Below are 20,165 nucleotides of genomic sequence, written 5' to 3'. Positions count from 1 at the left end.
CTCTGCGTGCCCCCCCCCCAGAGCCCTGCTAAGCCGGCGGCGGCAGGAGGCGGGCGGCCTCTGGGCCAGCAAGCTGAAGCTGAAGAGAAGGAATAAGAATTTGCAACTATAAGCAACAGAAAGAACCTTTAACTGCCTTAAACCAACTGAGAAATACACTATAGAGAAGGATTTTATCTACCTATGGACAGTGAGAAGATGATGGATACCAGCCCTGCATTACCTCAGGCAAGAACAGGAACTACCCTGCCATTCTTAGGGAAGCCAGACACCCGAGGATAAGTCACGCTGCAGACCTCCACAACACCATTCCGGCTAACCACAAGATGGCTGCTGTGCCGCATCAACTGATGGTCAACTCTGCTTGCCAGAACCGCCTTCCTGAAACTGTATTCCATGGAGACTCACCTACAGTTGCGGAACTGCACGAGACCCACACTTGATCCAACCTTGAATGGAATCTATTTTCCCTATTGTTAAAAACTTTGGACTCGTGACCCCTCTCCCTCTACTCGCAGGTATCGCATTTTCAATGACCCCTCTGGAGGATAGCTGTCTATAGCAGAGATAGAGTAATTGGGAGAGGGGGAAAGGGCTGAGGGTCAAACATAGGATAAAAAACATATTTATATGTATGAAAGTAGAAATGGAACAGTATTGGTGACGACATGCTTGATTAAGACACTATGTAGTTTATCCTAGATGGGAAACTACACTTGGTGTGTTGTGATGATACTCAGGGAATGAGTGTTAGGCAATATAATTTAATATAAAAAAAGTAATAAGCAGGAGGAAAAAAAAATGCACATTTGATGACTGAAGAGAGTTGTATGGACACAACTGGGGTCTACTTTATAATATGTTCATTCTACTCCCTGGGGTTTATGCCTAGGATCAGATTTGGATACATGTGTAAGGATATGTCAGCTGTGCTAGCTAGTGGATATACTTAGACTAATTGAGTTCATTGGTAGAACAATTGAATGGGGGGGGGCGGAAGCCATTGAGGGCAATCATGAATGTCAGGGACAATGGAGGAGGAAGATGGGACATGGCAGAGGGTGGGGATGGGGAACCTAGGATGGCAAAACAAAAGGCAAGGTATGCAGGGCACAAAAATTGGGAAATTATTTGCTGAGAACATATATGTTGATGTGCTTGATTGAGCCAATGCACAGTGTATTTTGGATGGAAAATTCATATGTGTGTTGTGATGAGAAAAAAAAATTTATAATAAAAAACAAAGCATAAAAAAAAAAAAAGAAAAGAAAAAGGAGGGAGAAGAGGATAAAGACAGCAGTGAACAATAGAGAGGCAGGATGTTAATGAGAAATAGATATGGTTTATTACCTGTTGACGATGACATGTATAGTATTCTCAACTGAACCGGTCTGGAAAGTATTTCATGATGGGTGAAGTCTTTTTAATAAGCAAAATGAGAAATAGTGATTGACTGTTTAAAAAAAAAATTATAATAATAATTATTGGGAAAAGCATGGAAAAGATATTGAATGATAAAGCGGGGAGATTGATATCTCTGTATTCACTGACATGCATGTCCTTCCCTTTTGAAAAAGCAATGGAAGTCAATGTAAAGTTATATGTAATCTAGTGTAATAGAAAGAAGATTATGATGATAATAAAATAAAATAATAAAAATAAATAAAAAAAAAAGAAATAAATAAACTTAAAAAAAAGTTTAAAAAAAAAAAAAAAGATCAAACATCCTAATCATCACCATAAAAATCATAAAAAATTCCTATGGATGATCATAAGTACAGTCAATATTCATAATTTCCTAACTATGTAGTATTATTTCAGTGGTTAGGAAATATTTTAATTAGCAGATTGCATGAAAAAAAAAACTCAGCCTATCAAAAACATAAATAATGCCTTCTGTTTTTAAGAAATGAAAAGCATTTGTGAAAATAAATGACTGCTAAGTTAATACTGGGTCATCGGAAAAGTCGTGACACATTTTTTTCATAGACAAAACATAGAAAAATATATCATGACTTTTCTGACAACACAATAGATGGTCAAGGGCTTAACTAAATCAGTGTGTTTGAATGGCAGTGCAAAGAGGTTTTTGCTGTTAGAAGAAAGAAGTTGTCATCTATTATCTAGTGGTAAAAATATAGAGGAATTATTTTGTGATAAATGGTTAAAAACACTTGAGTAAATCCTTAGTATATCTCTAATTTTACAAACTGAGTTCTTAAATTATTGGGAATATGTTTCCAAATTTATTTGCATTGTCCCCCTGTGGTATCTACTACAGAATACAGAGGAAAGTGTACAACCGTCTATAATATAGCCTATTTCGTTTCTGTTCATTTTGACCTTCAGTAATCTTCTAAATTTCATCTCCACTTACTGAAAAATCATAACTAATTGGTAATTACTTAGTACAAAAAAAAATGACAGAATTCGGGCCAGTTGGTGGTGTAGTGGTGAAGGCAGTTGGGTCATAGCCAACTGCACGGTTTGAGTCCTGGCCTTGGCAGCTTGAAAAACTGGGCTTCCATGTCCTTCAATCTCAAGAGGAGTACTGAAGAGAAGGAATTGTAGCATCATCTGCTCCCTGTGAGGGTTGGGGGTTACTTTCTCACTTTCCCTCTCTGCATCTTTCTCCTGTGAGCACATGCACCTCATAGCAAAACTAATAAAACCAAAAAAAAAAAAAAAAGAATTCTATTTTCCAACATTTTTACTTTCTTCATGCAAATTCTCAATGTAGAGTACAAGAATGTTTTAAATCAGATTAGGAAATCTGTTATGATTTGAAGCCATGCTTTTATACAATTTTTATTTAAGGTTAAGAAAGAGTTTTCAGGTAATAGGAGATGCTTTATTGGACTGGTTAGTCTAAACCCTGTATTACTAGCCAGGGGAAACTGCTGTGAAGATACCTACTGCACTAGTTAAGAACCCATGCATAGGTAAATTTTGCTTAATGGAACAAGTACCATCATTTAGCGTTGTAAGCAAAAATTTTTTTCTAGATTTTTCACTGATAAGAGATAGAGAATTCATAAAGCAGTGGGCCTTGAGCCTTTTTTGTATCATGGAGCTCTCTGAAAATTGTATTACTATGATATTATTTGGCAGACACAGATATATAAACACATACACCAAAAATTATTTGTAAAACTCCAAGACATTCTCAAACTCTCTGTAGATATCTAAAAGCCTTTAAAAGGCCTATGAATTCATGGTGAATAATCCCTGTATTTTGAAGAAATAAGTTAAAAAGTAAAGATAAGCTATATCCTGGTTATGTGTGGTTACTAAGTTAATCTATTACTGTTAGGACAAGTAAGTAAAGCATTATATATAGTGTATAACATTAAAAAAATCTATTTAGGTGTGTAAAATTATTTGTAAAGAGAAATATTTTGAGAAAAAATGTTAGATGTTTTGTAGGACATCTTTTCTGTTTTATGTATCAAAAGATATAAATAGAATTCTTTTTTTTTTTTTTTGGAGAGGTTTTCACTATAGGGCGTGTGCGCTCGCCAGACAGACAGAGACATAGAGACAGAAAGCGAGAAATCACCCCCCAGGGGGGATGGTCACGCCGCAATCCCTTCTCCTCCATTCTCTCGGGATCTTGGGCATGCACGCACACGCGCCCGGCGTGAGATTTAAGCCACCAGGTCCGAGACGCGAACCGCGGTTGACTACGTGGGAGTCCAGCGACATAGCCATTACGCTAACTGCTGGTTCCCAATAGAATACTTTTGAGATCAAAGACATTATTATGGTATCAAAATTCTTCAATATTACAAAGGTGGGGCTTATATAATTACATGGCACAATTTAATTTCTACTGATACATCATTCATATTTAAAGAATAGATGTGAGGGCAAGTTATCAATTATAATTTTTAAAAATAAATTTCTCTTTTTAGTTTCATCACTTTCATTTACATAAAATATCTGAGGAAAAAGGCCAGCTGGTGGCATAGTGGTTAGCGTGGCTGGATTGCACAGAGCCAACTACGCAGTTCAAGTCGCAATCCAGGCAGCTTAGAAAACATGCCAGGCGTGTGTGTGTGTGTGTGTGTGTGTGTGCCCAAATTCATGAGAGGAGAATGGAGGAGAAAGAACTGCAGCATAGCCATCCCCCATGGGGATGCTTTCTCACTTTCTCTATCTTTCTCTGTCTCTCTCTGGTGAGTGCACACACCCTACAACAAATTGAAAAAAAAAGAGAAAGAAAAAGAAATGAGGAAGAAAATGGGTTGTACCTTTAAAAGCATAGCTATACAGATATGGCTAAAATTAAATGGGACAAGAGCATCCCGATTTACTGTGGTTTGCTATATGACAGCGCTGTATACGTAACTGCCTCTGCAGGTAATCTATTCGAAAACTTCACAATAATTAAACCAATCATTGGTACTAATTTGACTTGACAATCATTTAGAACAAGACAACATTGAAATGAAAAAGATAATTCAAGTGAAAATAAAATTTCAGAAAGTCATTTAACTGCATTCCAGATTTTAATAAAATACTTTTTACCTGGAGCCCATGAAAGGGAATAAATAACCCCTTCATTACCCGGGGAAGTGTACACTGCTGTTAGTGTGTTTATATCCCAGACTTTTATAGTGCCATCAAATGAGGCTGTGGCTAAAAGATTCGGATCGTCAGGTTTGAATTTGCAGTCAAAGATTGTCTCCACGTGTCCCTAGAAAAGCAGCATAAAAAAGTCACAACTACTGAGGAAAATTCATATTATTCATTACCAAACCATGTGTATAATGAAACCGATACATGTACAAAATGGCTTTCCATATATTAATGTAAATGTATGTAAGCCAAAACCAGAAAATTGGAATCACTGCCATGATTAAACATTCTCTGTGCTATGATCGTATTATTTTGTATAAAACTAGGTTTTACTCAACCACTGCTCCTTGAATCAACAACTAAATTCAAAGATATTTACAAGTCTCATCTTCAGTTTGAATTGAATGTAAAATTCAAAGATATTTACAAGTCTCATCTTCAGGTTGAACTGAACATGTTTCTTATTTTTAAAAATGTAGAGAATGTCATGTTGAAAATGTATAAATAATAGCATCTCAATAGTTATGTCATTCTGACATTATAACGCCAGGTGAAACAGAAACTAAAAGTCATTAATGCAAATATTCCTTCTTTATACTAATGATAGGCTCCAATGGCACTTCACATTTTGGCAGAAAGAAAAATTATTAGGCACGGCCCCAGTTTTTAATGAGACTTGTTCCAAAATTTTCTAGGAAGTATATTCTTTGGCACTTGGAAAATTTGTTCCTATTACAAGATGACTTGGATCCCAAACATTGACAAGACTGTAAAGTGGTATATGCAGATATGTTTACATAAAGTGGTGCTGAATCCCTATGTTCCCGTGAGAAATCTGTTAAGAGTCTAAAAAGCCAGAGTTACAATTTTACTTCTTCTGAAAATTGGGGATGAGAATTGAAATTCCTACTATAAGCAGCAAAAACTGTAACATGTTGAGTTCTAGGGAGAGAGTTAAAATACTGGGACAAGATTTTCTATTCCTCAACTAATGTAGCAAAGTTAGAGAAGGAAGTCCTTTAAACTCTGTGTACTTGCATTAATGCCAGAAGTCACAGGCTGGCAGGTGGCGTGGTGTTGGTTAAGGCACTGGACTCCCACATGGCTGACCAGTTTGAGTCCCAGACATGGTGGGAAGGAAGAGGTTGTTACGACTACTGGTTTATCTGGCTGGAATTGTTCTAGGTGGCCATTTTCAATGTTAAGAACAATTTAAGTCAAGAATTTTATATGCAATTTTTTTTTCTAGAGAGATTTTTGCTATAGGGCGTGTGTGCTCAGTGGAGAGACAGAGAGAGACAGAAAGACAGAAACTGAAAAATCACCACCACCCCCCGCCGAGGGGATGGCTATGCTGCAATTCCTTCTCCTCCATTTTCTTCTCAGGATTTTTAGACATGCAAGTACATGCGCCCGGCATAAGATGTTTAAATTTTTTTAAGAGAAATTGTTATAGGGTGCATGTGTTCTCCAGAGAGACAAAACATGAGAAATCACACCACATGGGAGACAGCCACATCACAATCTCTTCTCCTCCATTCTCCTCTCAGTATCTTAGACATGCATGCACTCACACCCAGCATGAGTCCCAAGTCTCTAGGTCCAGGACTCAAACTGCAGTTGATTAAGTGGGAGTCCAGTGACAACTATTTCACCATTTGCTGATCCCCAGCATGAGTTTTAAGCAGCTGGGTCCAGGACTCAAACCACAGTCAACTATGTGGGAGTCCAGTGAAATAACCATTATGCTATCTGCTGGCCCTGTATATACATTTTTTAAAAAGTTCATTGCTTTTATGAAAGAGGATGAGAGAAACAGGTCATCTCAACAGGGTCTCTCCATGCTGTGATCCTTCCTTAGTCTCCCAATCAGCCAGGAGTATAGGACTGCACATCATGCCCAGCATGTTCAGGTCAACCTGAGATCTGACCCCAGACTTCCAATATGGTGGTATTATGCAGTGCTACCATACCGCCTGTGTCACCTCACTCAGTTGGATCTCCATGTGCCTTTTTAAGTGTTCTATCACCATTATGCCTTCAAATTTTACTTCTGGAAATCTGAAAATTCACACAGCAAGATCCAAATTGTAAATGCTTTTTGTGTGTTTTCTTTTTACTAAGAGGAAGGTAGAGATAAAGAGAAAAAATTTGAAGCATTTTTCTTAATTTTAATAACCAAATATCCATTTGGAATATATGCTTTAGAATAAATATACATAAGATGTGTTTTGATCTTACGTAATTTAGACTCTTTGGAGATGCTTTATATAGAGAGCAGATCAGTTAGATGTTTCTAGTAATACTTGAAGAAATGTCAAATTTGGGGTTGTGCTAAGGGAAGAAAAAGTGTAAGGAAAAAAATGGCTGACCCCTTCTCACTGGGGAGTTTTTATTTATTTATTTATCTATCTATCTATCTATTTATTTATTTATTTATTTTTATTTTATAGCCATGGGTAGCATGTGTTGGCTAGACAGAGAGACAGAGAGAGGGAAAGTAAGAAATCACCTCCCAAAGGGATGGCCACACCACAATTCCTTCTCCTCCATTTTTCTCCTGGGATTTTGGGCAATATGTACACTTACCCAGTGTTTTTCAAGCCACCAGATCTGGGACTTGAACCACGGTAGACTATGTAGGAGTCTAACACCTTAATCACCATGCTACCTGTTGGTCCCATCATTGACAAACATAAAAAAAAAAAAAAAATTGCCAGAGGCACATGAGTTCACCAGAGAGAAAGAAAGAAAGAGACAGAAAGGGAGAGACAGAGGATAAGAAAGTGAGAAATCATCCCCCATGAGGAATGGTCATATGACAATCCCTACTCCTCTATTTCTCCCTCCTTTTGGGATTTTGACTTGAATGCACATGTGGACCAGCCTGTTTCTCAAGTTCCTGGGTCTGAGACTCAAACCTTGCAGTTGGTTATCTGGGATCTAGCTTTCTTAACCACTGAGCTGTGGGCTGACCCAGCAGACATTCATAAAGTGAGAAGAGCACTGAAATAATTTATAAACAAGCCACTTAAAAAACTTTCTAGAATTTAAAATTTAACAGATTTTAAGTAAAATGTATTTTTAACATGAAGATATATACACTTTAATAGAGGAGAATCTATAGTGTTCAGATTGTATGACTTCTAATATACCTTTCTATAGATTTAAATTTATTCTTATATTTTTCTCCCTTCCCCTTTATAAATGTTTAAAAATAAATAATTTGAAGTATAGAAACAGTTTACCACACTAGGAAAGAGTTTTCATAGAAAGGAAAGTTTAAATACAAAGAAAATTAAATCATAATTGAATATATATCTATAAAAGGAATATTTTAAAATCACTAAGTTAACATATTATCCCAAAAATATATTTTGTGATTATTTGTTGACAAAATTAAGTAGGGAATATTGAAACAATACAAAATTATTGATTCTTTCCCTCCCTTTCTTCACAAGAAAAGTTATAGCAATAGATTTTTTTCTAAGTGAGATAACAGGAAAGCAATGAACATTTTAAAGTTTCTTAAATCTAAATTACTCTAATTCAAATCTATTTTAAAAGCCAGGGGTGGGACTAGCAGTTAGCGTAATGGCAATGTCGCTGGACTCGATTGCGGTTCAAGTCCTGGACCCACCGGCTTAAACTCCACCAGATTGCGGTGTGGCCCACCCCCTGGGGGTGGGGTGATTTTTCGTTTTCTGTCTCTGTCTCTCTTTGTCTTTCTGGCAAGCGCAGGTGCCCTATAGCAAAAACCTCTGAAAAAAAAATAAATAAAAAAGTCAGGAGCATTTTTTAAATCTCTGAACTAGAGAGAATTAAGGAAGATGATTCTTGACAAATATTCATTATAATACACTATATATTACTACATGCCTTCATTTATTCATTCATTCAACCAAATTTATATTAATAACGTTTGCTATGTGTCAGGATCCATATTAGGTAGTGGGGATATAGTACAGAACAAAACTCCACTAAAATATGGGATGTTAGAGGTGTTTTATAAAGACTTAATGGTAAGACTAGAACTCACAGAATCATAGAATTATTATAGTGACGCAGTAATAGAAATAAACCTTAGAAAACACCTACGTCAACCTTACTCAAAACACAAAAGAGAATAATAGGCTTGAAATAACTTGTAAAAATTGGTGTTCTTCTTCCTGAAAGAACACCCTCTCTCTCATTTTTCTTCCAAAATACAGTACATCTACATATAATTTTTCATTATACCAAAGACTAGCTAAGTAGACATTAATATTTTTAAAAGTTTAATACGCAAAGATTTCAATAGTTTTCTCATCATTCAGTAGATTTTCCTAAAATATTTCAAATAACTAGGAAAAAGTCCTAATACATCATTATTTCCAAAAATATTGGGAAAGTCAGAAAAGTCATGACGTATTTTTTTTCCGGTTTTCTATGCAAAAATTCATCATGACTTTTCTGACAACCCAGTACTTTTTAACATTATTAACACAGACGTAAAAGTAAGCATGATGTGCTCATACACAAAGTGAGTGTTGGCTTAACGGAAGGAATGAAAATGGACATACCAAGTCCCTAAGAAAATCCCACTTCTTGGCGCCCATATCATAAAGTCCAACTCCACCATCCAAGAAACAGCAAACGGCGTGACCAGGAGGAAGAGAAAATGCTTGATTCTGTGTCAAAGCTGGCGGGGGCACTGCTTCACTTGTGGAGGATGTATAATGATTTCTGGCTGGAGACTGGATAGAAACTTAAAACAAAGAAAAAGAAAGTAAACATCTATGCCAAAGGTTTTCCACTGGAATCAAACAATAGTGTTTAATTTCTAAAAATGCTTCATTGTTTTGGTTTTTAACTTTTTTAATCCAGAAATTCTATCAGTAACCTTGCAGTCAATCATCACATTTTCTGTCATGTTGGAACTTTTGGAGCACTGCCAAAAAATGTGGAAATATAAGCCCCAAATTGGTTATTATTTTGAAGTGCTATACAGAAGTGCAGACGAAGCAGAATGGACAAAAATTAGTGTGTGAGGAATCACAGTATGTCATAAATATTTATCTCCCCATAAATTAAAACGCAGCATGATTCTTATTGAATTAAGACCTTCCTTCAAAATGCTGACATAATAGCTTAGTCCCTCCTTCCCAACAACAACTAGAGATGCAGGTGTATTTTTCTTTAAAGCAAATAATTCTCTGCCACTAATTTTCCAGTAATGAAAGTAATTATTTTTTATATAATTTATAATTCATTTTAAGTTAGTACACAAAGAACCATAGTACTGTCTGATGTACATTTGAATCTCAATTTTTCTTTCTTGTTTTTCTGTTTTTGCTTTGTTTTGAATTCTTCAGTTAATTTTTCTTTCAATTACATAAATGTCCCTTCATTTAGTTATTTTTGTATACTTTTTATCCAATATTTTGTCTTCTTTTGAGAGGCTTTTCCTTAGAATGTGAATATTTTCTTGCAAATATAACACAAAAGAATACTACTGTAAATTATTAGATGAATCTATTATTAAGTACATACTGAAATATAGATATTTTACTATTTTCTTTTCTGATTAAAAATATAATAAAGTTTTTATTGCATTCATTATGGATAATACTCATTTTTGGAATCTGAGAATGACAGGAAGTCCAAGGTATTACAAATAACTAAAAATGTACTTAGTAACAATCAATTTGGCTTAATAAAATTTTCCTGATAGTTAAAAATTAATATTATCCAGTGCCTGGCAGGTGGCGTGGTGGTTAAAGACACTGGACTCCCCATGGCTGACCACGGTTCCTGTCCTGAACCAGGCGGCTTGCTATCTCTCTCTTTCTGTCCCTCTATGGTCAAATTAAAATAAATAAAGTTAAATAAAGTAATTCTTTAAAAAATTAATATTATCCAAGACTATATGCTTATAATATTTTAATTAGTTGACACCACAGGTGATTTTGACAATCTTTACAGACCCATTTATTTATAATCCATGGATTTTGTTTTAGAATTCACTGAGTATGTTTACTTTTTTTTCCTGCTATAAGACATATGCACTCACCAGAAGAAAGAGAGAGAGAGAGGGAGAAAGTGAGAAATCACCCCCTGGCAGGATGGTCACATGCAATCCCTTCTCTATTTTCTTCTTGGGATTTTGAGCATGCACGCAGAGGCACCTGGCATAATTTTTAAGCTGCTGGGTCCAGGATTCAACCTGCACAGTCAGCTACATGGGATCTGGCTACCTTACCCTCCATGCCACCTGCTGGCCAAGTATGTCTACATTTTAAAATTTTCATTTTCATACTTGTTTTTTTTCCGTAAGTTTTTTTATATTAAAAAAAACCCACAAAAATGGAAAAATTGTGATGTACTTCTTTATGATTTTCTGAATTTATCTAATGGATATTTGTAATTAAAAAAAAAGGATCTGTGGTATCTCAGTCATTCTATGATAAGGAAGTTCATAGTCAGTAAGCAAAAAAAAAAAACATAAAAAAATGCAATGATCAAAAAAATGCAGGATAGAAGAACAGTATGCCAGCCTCCAACACATTACTTCCCTAGTCCTGCTATTTCAGACCCACTAGATCCTAGGCTCTAGAAATATTAGACATAGAACAGCTTGAATGTGCAGAAAAGTGGAGCTGAATGGTAGAGCAGAGTAAAATGCAAGGCTCTTGAGGCTGGCCCACATGAACAGTTTCCAGGTTTGTTTGTGTCTGGAGACTTTCCTGAGTAGGCCAGGGGCAAGAGTATCTGTGATCGTAGGCGGGCTGAGGCTGGGCGTGGGCTGTGGTGTTGGGAACCAGTTGGTTCAATCCTTCTCTCTCACTCGTGGAAGAAATAAATAAACTTAAAAACAATAAAAAAGGTGGAGGGGGTGGCCCTACGGGGCAGTGCTTAAGTGCAGTGTAATGAGAGTTAGACACCACTTGACCAAGTGCAGTTGGTCTGAAAAACACTCCAGGCCAATATGCAAGTCTCAAATGCTGGCAGGATGGAGAAACAGAGAAGGATTGCAGCACGCCCACACCCTATTGGAGAGTACTTGCTCTCTCTCTTTTACGTGCGGTGAACACATGGGCCTACCAGCAAAAGTTAAAAAAAAGTGGTGGAAAGGCTAGATATTCAAATATAGAGATTCCTCACTACCTGCCATACCCCACTAAATTAGATACCAAAGTAATATTACTTGGAGTAGCTATTGTTGCTTACTTAACAATGTGTTATAAAGACAGCAGTAAGGAGAAATCAACTACTCAAGATTTCTCAGTCACTGATTCCTACCCTACCTTTTTTATGATCCAAAGAAAATGGGAACACTACCAACCATGCAGCATAATCATGACAGACTTGACAAGAAATCAGGTTCTTTTCCTTCACATTTAAGAAAAATTCTAATTTTACAATGCCCCACATTTTCAAATTTTTACTTTTATGGCTTTTAAATGATAATCAGGAAAAAAAATACATAAAAATAAAGAGAGAAGACAGATGACATGCATAATGCCAACTACAAATCCAGTGACAACTGGAAAACATGGAATATATGTTCTAGGTCCAATACTTTGAATATTTAGGTTACTTAAAAACTGTACAGATTGAAAAAGAGCCATGTTTGAAATACAATTTTTCCTTAGACTAATCTTACTTAATCCTATCACTTTCAGTATTTCTCATTTATTTTCGGCAATATCATTGTCTCATTTTCTCCATTTGGAAAATTTGAGATTGTCTTATTATTCTCATTTAAAGAACAGAATTTTACAAATGTAACTTGGCTCTAAATATTTTTAATGTAGTAATCAGATACTCTGTAGCTTTGATAGTTCATGTGGCATATATATTGACAACAGCTTTTTCTTTTTTTTTTGGAGAGGTTTTTGCTATAGGGCACGTGTGCTCGCCAGACAGACAAAGACAGACAGAGAGACAGAAAGTGAGAAATCACTCACCAGGGGTGATGGCCACGCCGCAATCCCTGCTCCTCTGTTCTCCTCTTGGGATCTTGGCCACGCATGCACACGTGCCCAGCGTGAGGTTTAAGTCACTGGGTCCAGGACGTGAACCGCAGCCGACTATGTGGGAGTCCAGCGACATAGCCATTATGCTAACTGCTGGTCCCTCGACAGCTTTTTTAAGGTTACTTTTCATTAGAATATGGTATTTTATATGTCTATAGTACCATATCAATTATTTTATTTGATAGAAGATACGATATTTGGGACCAGCAGTTGGCATAATGGCTATGTTGCTGGACTCCCATGTATTCTACCGCGGTTCAAGTTCCAGACGGTGGCTTAAACTCACGCTGGGCGTGTGGGTGCATGCCCAAGATCCTGAGAGGAGAATGAAGAAGAAGGGACTATGGCATGGCCATCCCCCCTGGAGGTGATTTTTCGCTTTCTGTTTCTATCTTTCTGGCAAGTGCACATGCCCTCTAGCAAAAACCTCTCCAAAAAAAAAAAAAAAAAGAAAAAAAAATATGATATTTGAAAATACTAAAATTTTCATGATTTTCACTTACATTTTTTCCTTGGAGGAGAATTCAGTACATGTAAACAATGAAATCCTGTTTTTTTTAATTTAAAATTATCAATTGGTGTTGTTCTTGAAACATTCCAAACACGCAAAACACCCACTTGAGAATCTAGTCAGACCACAAAAAAGCATATGTTAACAAATTTTGTTTGAAACTAAAAGGCTTATGTAATAACAAATCCTCAATTTGAAACATTTTTTGCACTAATTATTGTCAGCCTTCAAACAATAATATTATAGAGTAATACAATCAAAGACGTGCTGTTCAACCTTTAAATTTTGTCATTTGAAACTACTTCTCTCTGTTCCAAACTCTTTTGTAAAGTTAGAAACTACCTTGGCAACTTTCTCCAAAAAGACCATTGTAACTACAAATTCAACCACAGAAAAAGCAACACTCCCTTGACACATAATTGTTCTAGAAAACATCCAGTCACATAAATCTCACCACACAATACCCAGTCACAGAAATCTTGCCACCTCTATGATTAAATAATTGCTCCTTCTGAAATGTTTGTAAACTTCCCTATTGTCCACTTTCACCCAAAAAAGGGCTGTCAAATATACCTGAAGGTCATTTGAATATCTCCTTCTTTTAAAAAGTTCTACCTTGCTAGCTGCTTTGGAGAACAGCTTGCAGTTCCTCAAATGAGTAAGCATTAAAAATTACAATACAACCCAGCAATTCCACTCCTATTTATATGCTCAACAGTCTGTAAACATATATCCACACAAAAACTTGTATGTAAATGTTCATAGAAGCATTAGTCATAATATCAAAAATGTGGAAACAGGATAAATGTCTATTATTGATGAATGGAAAAATATAATCTGACTAAGGCTAGCAGGGACACGGTGGTTCAGGCACTGGACTCCCACATGGTCGACCATGGTTCTGGCAGCTTTTTTTCTCTCTCTCTTTCTGGTGAATGCACATGCCCTTTAAAAAAATAATAATAAATCAAATTAAATGTAAAATATGACATAGCCACGTAATGGAATATTATTCAACCATAAGAAGGAATGAAGTACTGATACATGTGACACCATGAATGGAACTTAAAAACCCTACCTTAAATGAACTGGACACACAAAGCCACACATGGACTGATTCTCTATATATGAAATGCTGAGAACAGGCAAATCCACAGAGATAGAAAGCAGATTACTGGTTTATATATGTACTTGTGTATGCCAGGGGTTGGAGGATGAAAATAATGGAGAGTGGCTGCTAAGAAGTACAGGAAGAAAATAATGGGGAATGATGAAATGTTCTAGAATTAGAGAGTGGTGATAGCTGTACTGTTCTGTGCATATTCTGGAGAGGTTTTTTTTCGCTATAGGGCGCATGTGCTCGCCAGACAGACAGAGAAACATAGAGACAGAAAGCGAGAAATCACCCCCCCAGGGGGGATGGTCACGCCGCAATCCCTTCTCCTCCATTCTCCTCTCGGGATCTTGGGCATGTACATACACGCACCCGGTGTGAGTTTTAAGCCACCGGGTCTGGAATGCGAACCGCGGTCGACTATGTGGGAGTCCAGCGACATAGCCATTATGCTAACTGCTGGTTCCCTGTTCTGTGCATATTCTGAAAGCCACTAAACTGCACACTTTAATATCAGTGAGTTGTATGGTATGTGAATTATATCTTGATAATGATAATACATTTTAAAAATTTCCATGCTTATTATTAATTACATCCTGTGAAATTAAAGGCAAGTAAGATATGTAAGTTAAGAATCCATCTACTTCTTTACAGAATGTCAAGTAAAAGAAGTAAAGAATTTATTCATTAATGTTTAGAGGATAAAGAATGTTTGTCTATTATTTTCACATGAAGCAAATATGGTGAGTATTTAGACAGCAGTTGAATATATTCTCTCTCTTCAGAGGCCCCTTTCTCTAAACCTTAGTAAACAGTAGTTTCTAATGACTATTCCTAATTCCATCTTCCCATCCCCTATTACTACATAGTTTTACTACTTCTTTCATGATTAAGAAACCATGAAGGACTATCTTTTCAATTCATGGTGATAAATGTCTGGGTCTGCCTAGGCATACCTGATCAGGTGCTATCAAAATTATCAATGAGACTAACAGAGCTCCAATCCAGGTAAACTGTCTTTCTGGTTAGTACTATTATATTACTGTCACCCTGCTGGGTCTAAAATTGAATTTCTTTGTCTTTTGGACACACACAGACACATTTATATGTGTGCATGTATATATTTCAAAGGATTTCCAGAAACATCTAACACTAGTTCTTAATATCAGTTATATGTCACTATAATAATGATACAATATAAACAATATAAATAAAATTAAGCTAGGAATTTACTATAAAAATGTTTGGCATGTTAATATAGCATGCAAAATTAACCAATAAAAATGCCACAATTTCCATTCAATAAAGACCATATACATATTTAAAATCGTGGAGATTGCAAGTAAATGTACCTCCAGTTATAAACATCCCAGGAGCACTTGGAACCCAGGCTAAGCACTGTACAGAAGCTGCTGCACTGGGAAAATTAAATGCTGTTATGCAATAAAGTGATTCAGAGTCTACTAGGCGAATTCCATAATGTAAGTTAGCTACAAGAAGATAATCAGTAGATAGTGGGTCCCATTCTAGAGCTGTAATCGGATCCTCTTCATCTGTCCCTTCCAGAGATTCAGGTCTCAAAACATGTTTCTGATTTTTATTACCTATTAAAACACAAAGAAAATTATTTTTTAAAAATTCACAAAAAGGTGAATAATTTAAGTCATATGTCTTTTTGTATACTGCCAATCTCCCCAAGTACTAAGGATACAAATCTGGCATTTCTATGCACAAGACACTGATAAGTGAGTACAGGGAAATTTGCTTGTCCTAATGAATGTCAGTCTTAACTATTTGCTTTGGTAATCTCCCATGCCTTGAATAATCTTCCTATTTATTACTGGAAAATAGTAAGAAAAAGATGCAGATAAACAATACATTCTGTCTTGTCTACAATTGCAAATTTCACTGAGTTACAACATAGGGATAAGAGAAGTGCTTATTAAAATGAAAACATCAGACAGTCAACTGATCTTTAACAAAAAGCACAAGACAATGTGGTGGAGAAAAGAGTCTTTTCAGCAAATGATGCTGGAGAACTGCAGAAAAAGTGAAGCTGGACCCCAAGCTCTCACTATTAACAAAAATCAACTCAAAATAGGTCAAAGATTTAAATGTAAAACCCGAAACTATAAAAGTACTGGTAGAAAACTTAGAGGAAAGTCCTGAAGACACTGGAGTAGGCAGAGGTTTCTTAAATAAGACCCCCAAAATACAGGCAATAATCCCAAAAATAGACAAATGGGATTACATCAAGCTAAAAGGATTCTTCACAGCAAAGGAAACAACAATGGAGAAGACAACCCTCATAATGGAAGAAAATATTGCACATTATTCCTCAAAAAATAGATCAATAATCATAATTTATAGGGAACACAAATTTACCTCATCCATTGAAAAAATGAATAATCCAATTTAAAAAAAAATGGGCAACTGAGTTAAATGAGTTCAACAGACAATTCTCCAAGGAAGACATAGGAATGGCCAAAAGGTATATGAAAGAATGTTCAACGTCTCTTGTCATAAGGAAAATGCAAAATAAAACCACAATGAGATACCATTTAACCCCAATTAGAATGGCTAGGATCAAACAAATAAAGAACATGTGCTGGCAAGACTGTGGTGAAAGGGAACTTTCTTAGACTCTTGGTGAGAATACAAATTAGTACAACCTCTGTGAAAAACAATATAAAGATTCCTCAAGAAACTATAAAAAGGGGAACCAACAGTTAGCGTAATGGCTATGTCACTGGACTCCCACATAGTCGACCACAGTTCGCGTCCTGGACCCAGTGCCTTAAAACTCACGCTGGGCACGTGTGCGTGCATGTCCAAGATCCCAAGAGGAGAATGGAGGAGAAGGGATTGCGGCGTGACCATCCCCCCCAGGGGGTGATTTCTTGCTTTCTGTCTCTATGTCTCTCTCTGTCTGTCTGGCGAGCGTACACGCCCGTAGCGAAAACCTCTCAAAAAAAAAAAAGCTATAAAAAGATTTACCATATAACCCAATAATCTCACTCCTTGGTATTTACCTGAAGGACCAGAAAACAGCTGGAAAGACACTTGCACATCTACGTTAATTGAAGCAGTATTCACATTTGCTAGGACATGGAGTCAATCTAAATATCCAAAAACTGATGACTGGGTTGAAAAACTGACACATATACACTATGAAATATTACTCAGCCATAATAAACAAATGAGATCCTATCATTTGATTCAAGGTGGATGAATATAGAGAACTTAATGTTGAGTGAAGTAAGCCTGACTCTGAAAGAGATACACTGTATATCCCCACTTAATATGTACTCAATGTTTGCCCTCTACAGCAGAAATGGAAAGATCCAAAGATATGATAGTAGAGAGGATAAGTATAGATACCAGATACTGTAAGGGAGAAGAGTGGGTGGTTGAGGGTGGGTGGGAAGGGCAAAGAGACGAAATGGCTAACTAGCAAAAGAATGTAAAGTTCTCCATTGGGAAAAAAAGTCTGGAACTTTTGTTTTATATATGTGTGTGTGTGTGTGTGTGTGTGTGTGTGTGTGTGTGTTTAAATGAAGACATCAGGCAGTGTGTAAAAGCACAGACTTTAGGGACTAGCAGTTGGCGTAATGGCTATGTCACTTGACTCCAATGTAGTCGACCGCTCTTTGCATCCCAGACCGGTGGCTTAAACTCATGCTGGGCTCATGTGAGTGCATGCCCAAGATCCTGAGAGGATAATGGAGGAGAAGGGACTGCAGTATGGCTCTTCCCCCTGGGGGGGGGGTGAATTCTCATTTTCTGTGTCTCTGTCTCTCTGGAGAATGCATACGCCCTATAGCAAAAAAAAATCTCTCTCAAAAAAAAAGCACAGACTTAAGCTCTACATGATGAGTGCCTAGTTCCACATCCTAGTTCTATCATTTACTGTGAATATGGGCAAGAAACATAATCTCTGTATCCTTGTAATTTTTATTTTTGTAATGGAGAACATAATACTTTCCTGAGTTTTTAAAGTCAGATTTTTTTTTTCTAGAGAGAGATTTTTGCTATAGGGCATGTATGCTTGCTGGAGAGACAGAAAGCAAGAAATCAGTCCCTGAGGGGATGGTCACTCCGCAATCGCTTCTCCTCTCAGGATTTTGGTCATACACACACAAGCACCCAGCATGAATTTTAATTCGCTGGTTCTGGGACTCGAACTATGGTCAACTACGTGGAAGTCTAGTAACATAACCATTATGGCATCTGCTGGTCCCCAAATCAGAATTTTTTAAAAGATTAAGTAAGCTAGAAAATTAAATGAGTTAGTAGATTAAAGTTCTCAGATCAGTGATGCACATTATAAACAGCATATCAATATTTAGTGTTAATTTTTTCTCATTCATCATCATTTGCTATCATAATAATTCACATCTGACTACCAGTACAATATACAAAATAGAGATATAGATCGAGGATAATTAAATAAAGCAAAGTATCCTCAAATAATCCTCTAGTTCATTGCAAATTATATACTGGCAACACAGAAAAAAAAAATGCCTCCGTTGACATAACCGATGGGCGTCCCAATGAGCAAGTCTTCACATTCTCAAAAGAAAGGCAATGAAACAACCAAACTTAGAGACTTAAAAGTACCAGTTAGTCCTAACTATTATAAATTTTAAATGAAGTATTGACATTGAAAGATACCATAGCTCTTGTTGTAATCCCATAATTGCATACTGCTTTTCTTTTTTTTTTTTTTTTAAAGAAGTTTTTGCTTTAGGGTGCATGCAACCATCAGAGAGAGAATGAGACAGAGACAATGAAGGGAAAGGGGGGGATGGCCACACTGCAATCCCTTCTCCTCCATCCTCCCAGGATCTTGGGCATGCACGCACATGAACCAGACATGATTTTGAAGCCACTGGGTCTGAAACCCCAACTGTGGTCGGCCATCTGAGAGTCCAGTGACATAACCACTACGCAATCTGCTGGCCCTACATATTGATTTTCAATATATCAAATCAGAAAAGCAGGGAAACAAAATTTGCTTTGGATATATTATGGTAAAGTGAATTAAAAATCTTGTCATTGTTGATTTGGGATTAAATTAATCAAGATATGTTATTCTTTATATACAATGTTGACATTAAATGGGTAATATTTTATTTAGAATTTATGCATTTGCAGCCACAGAAAATGGATTTAAAGTTTCTTTTATTTGGCTTTATCAAATTTTTCCATATAATCATTAAGAAATTTTTGTTTACTTTTTCTTCCCCAAAACAAGTATCTGCTAAATTACTTCTTGATATAATAAACAGTAGTGTATACTAAATACAGCTAATCATTGCAAAGTTGAGAGAGGTAGAAAATTATTTTTTTCTTTTTCTTTTTTTTTCTTTTTTGGAGAGGTTTTTGTTATAAGGCGTGTGTGCTCGCCAGACAGAGAGAGACAGAGCGAGAAATCACCCTCCAGGGGGGATGGTCACACCACAATCCCTTCTCCTCCATTCTCCTCTCGGGATTCACAGACAGTAGTGCCCAGGTTGAGTGAAACCCACGGGGCCCGAGACTCGAACAGCGGTCAACTATGTGGGAGTCCAGCGACATAGCCATTATGCTAACTGCTGGTCCCAATTATTTTTTTTTATTAATTGCAGTTTTACTAGCTGTTTAGATGTGTCAGTTAATATCTATGGTTTATTGAAAACATTCCAGCATGTAAAGAAAAAAGTCAATACAGCGACATGAAACATGGGAAAGTTTGCAAGGTTAATACTATAATATCTAAATCACATTACTTCAAAACTCCACACTGTCAAAATAAAAATAAATTTTATTAATCATTTTTTTCTACCTGGTATCCAAATATTTTTATTACAAAGGATAGAAAAATGGGTCTATAATGTTTTACAGTTTGTCATTAGCACAGCTGATTTTTTTTTTTTTTTGGGAGGGTTTTGCTCTAGGG

At 36.4% G+C, this 20,165-nt stretch overlaps 1 protein-coding gene across 4 annotated transcripts in view; it reads right to left on the bottom strand.

Annotated features, from left to right (window-relative positions):
• The window catches only part of WDR17 (WD repeat domain 17), a 128,562-nt gene that overhangs the window by 51,986 nt on the left and 56,411 nt on the right, over positions 1-20,165 (bottom strand). For all 4 annotated transcript variants that reach the window (XM_006168909.3, XM_027768457.1, XM_027768456.1 and 1 more), the window contains 4 exons: positions 15,577-15,828; positions 13,103-13,225; positions 9,144-9,328; positions 4,531-4,699 (listed from right to left, as the gene is read on the bottom strand). In XM_006168909.3, coding sequence (XP_006168971.1) covers positions 4,531-4,699; positions 9,144-9,328; positions 13,103-13,225; positions 15,577-15,828 — 729 coding nt within the window. The remainder of the gene's footprint in view (positions 1-4,530; positions 4,700-9,143; positions 9,329-13,102; positions 13,226-15,576; positions 15,829-20,165) is intronic.

The sequence above is a fragment of the Tupaia chinensis genome, unplaced genomic scaffold (genome assembly GCF_000334495.1).
Source record: "Tupaia chinensis unplaced genomic scaffold, TupChi_1.0 Scaffold146395_1, whole genome shotgun sequence".
Lineage (NCBI taxonomy): Eukaryota > Metazoa > Chordata > Mammalia > Scandentia > Tupaiidae > Tupaia > Tupaia belangeri.
Note: the sequence above shows the minus strand (reverse complement) of the source record. Positions and strands in the feature narration are given on the sequence as shown.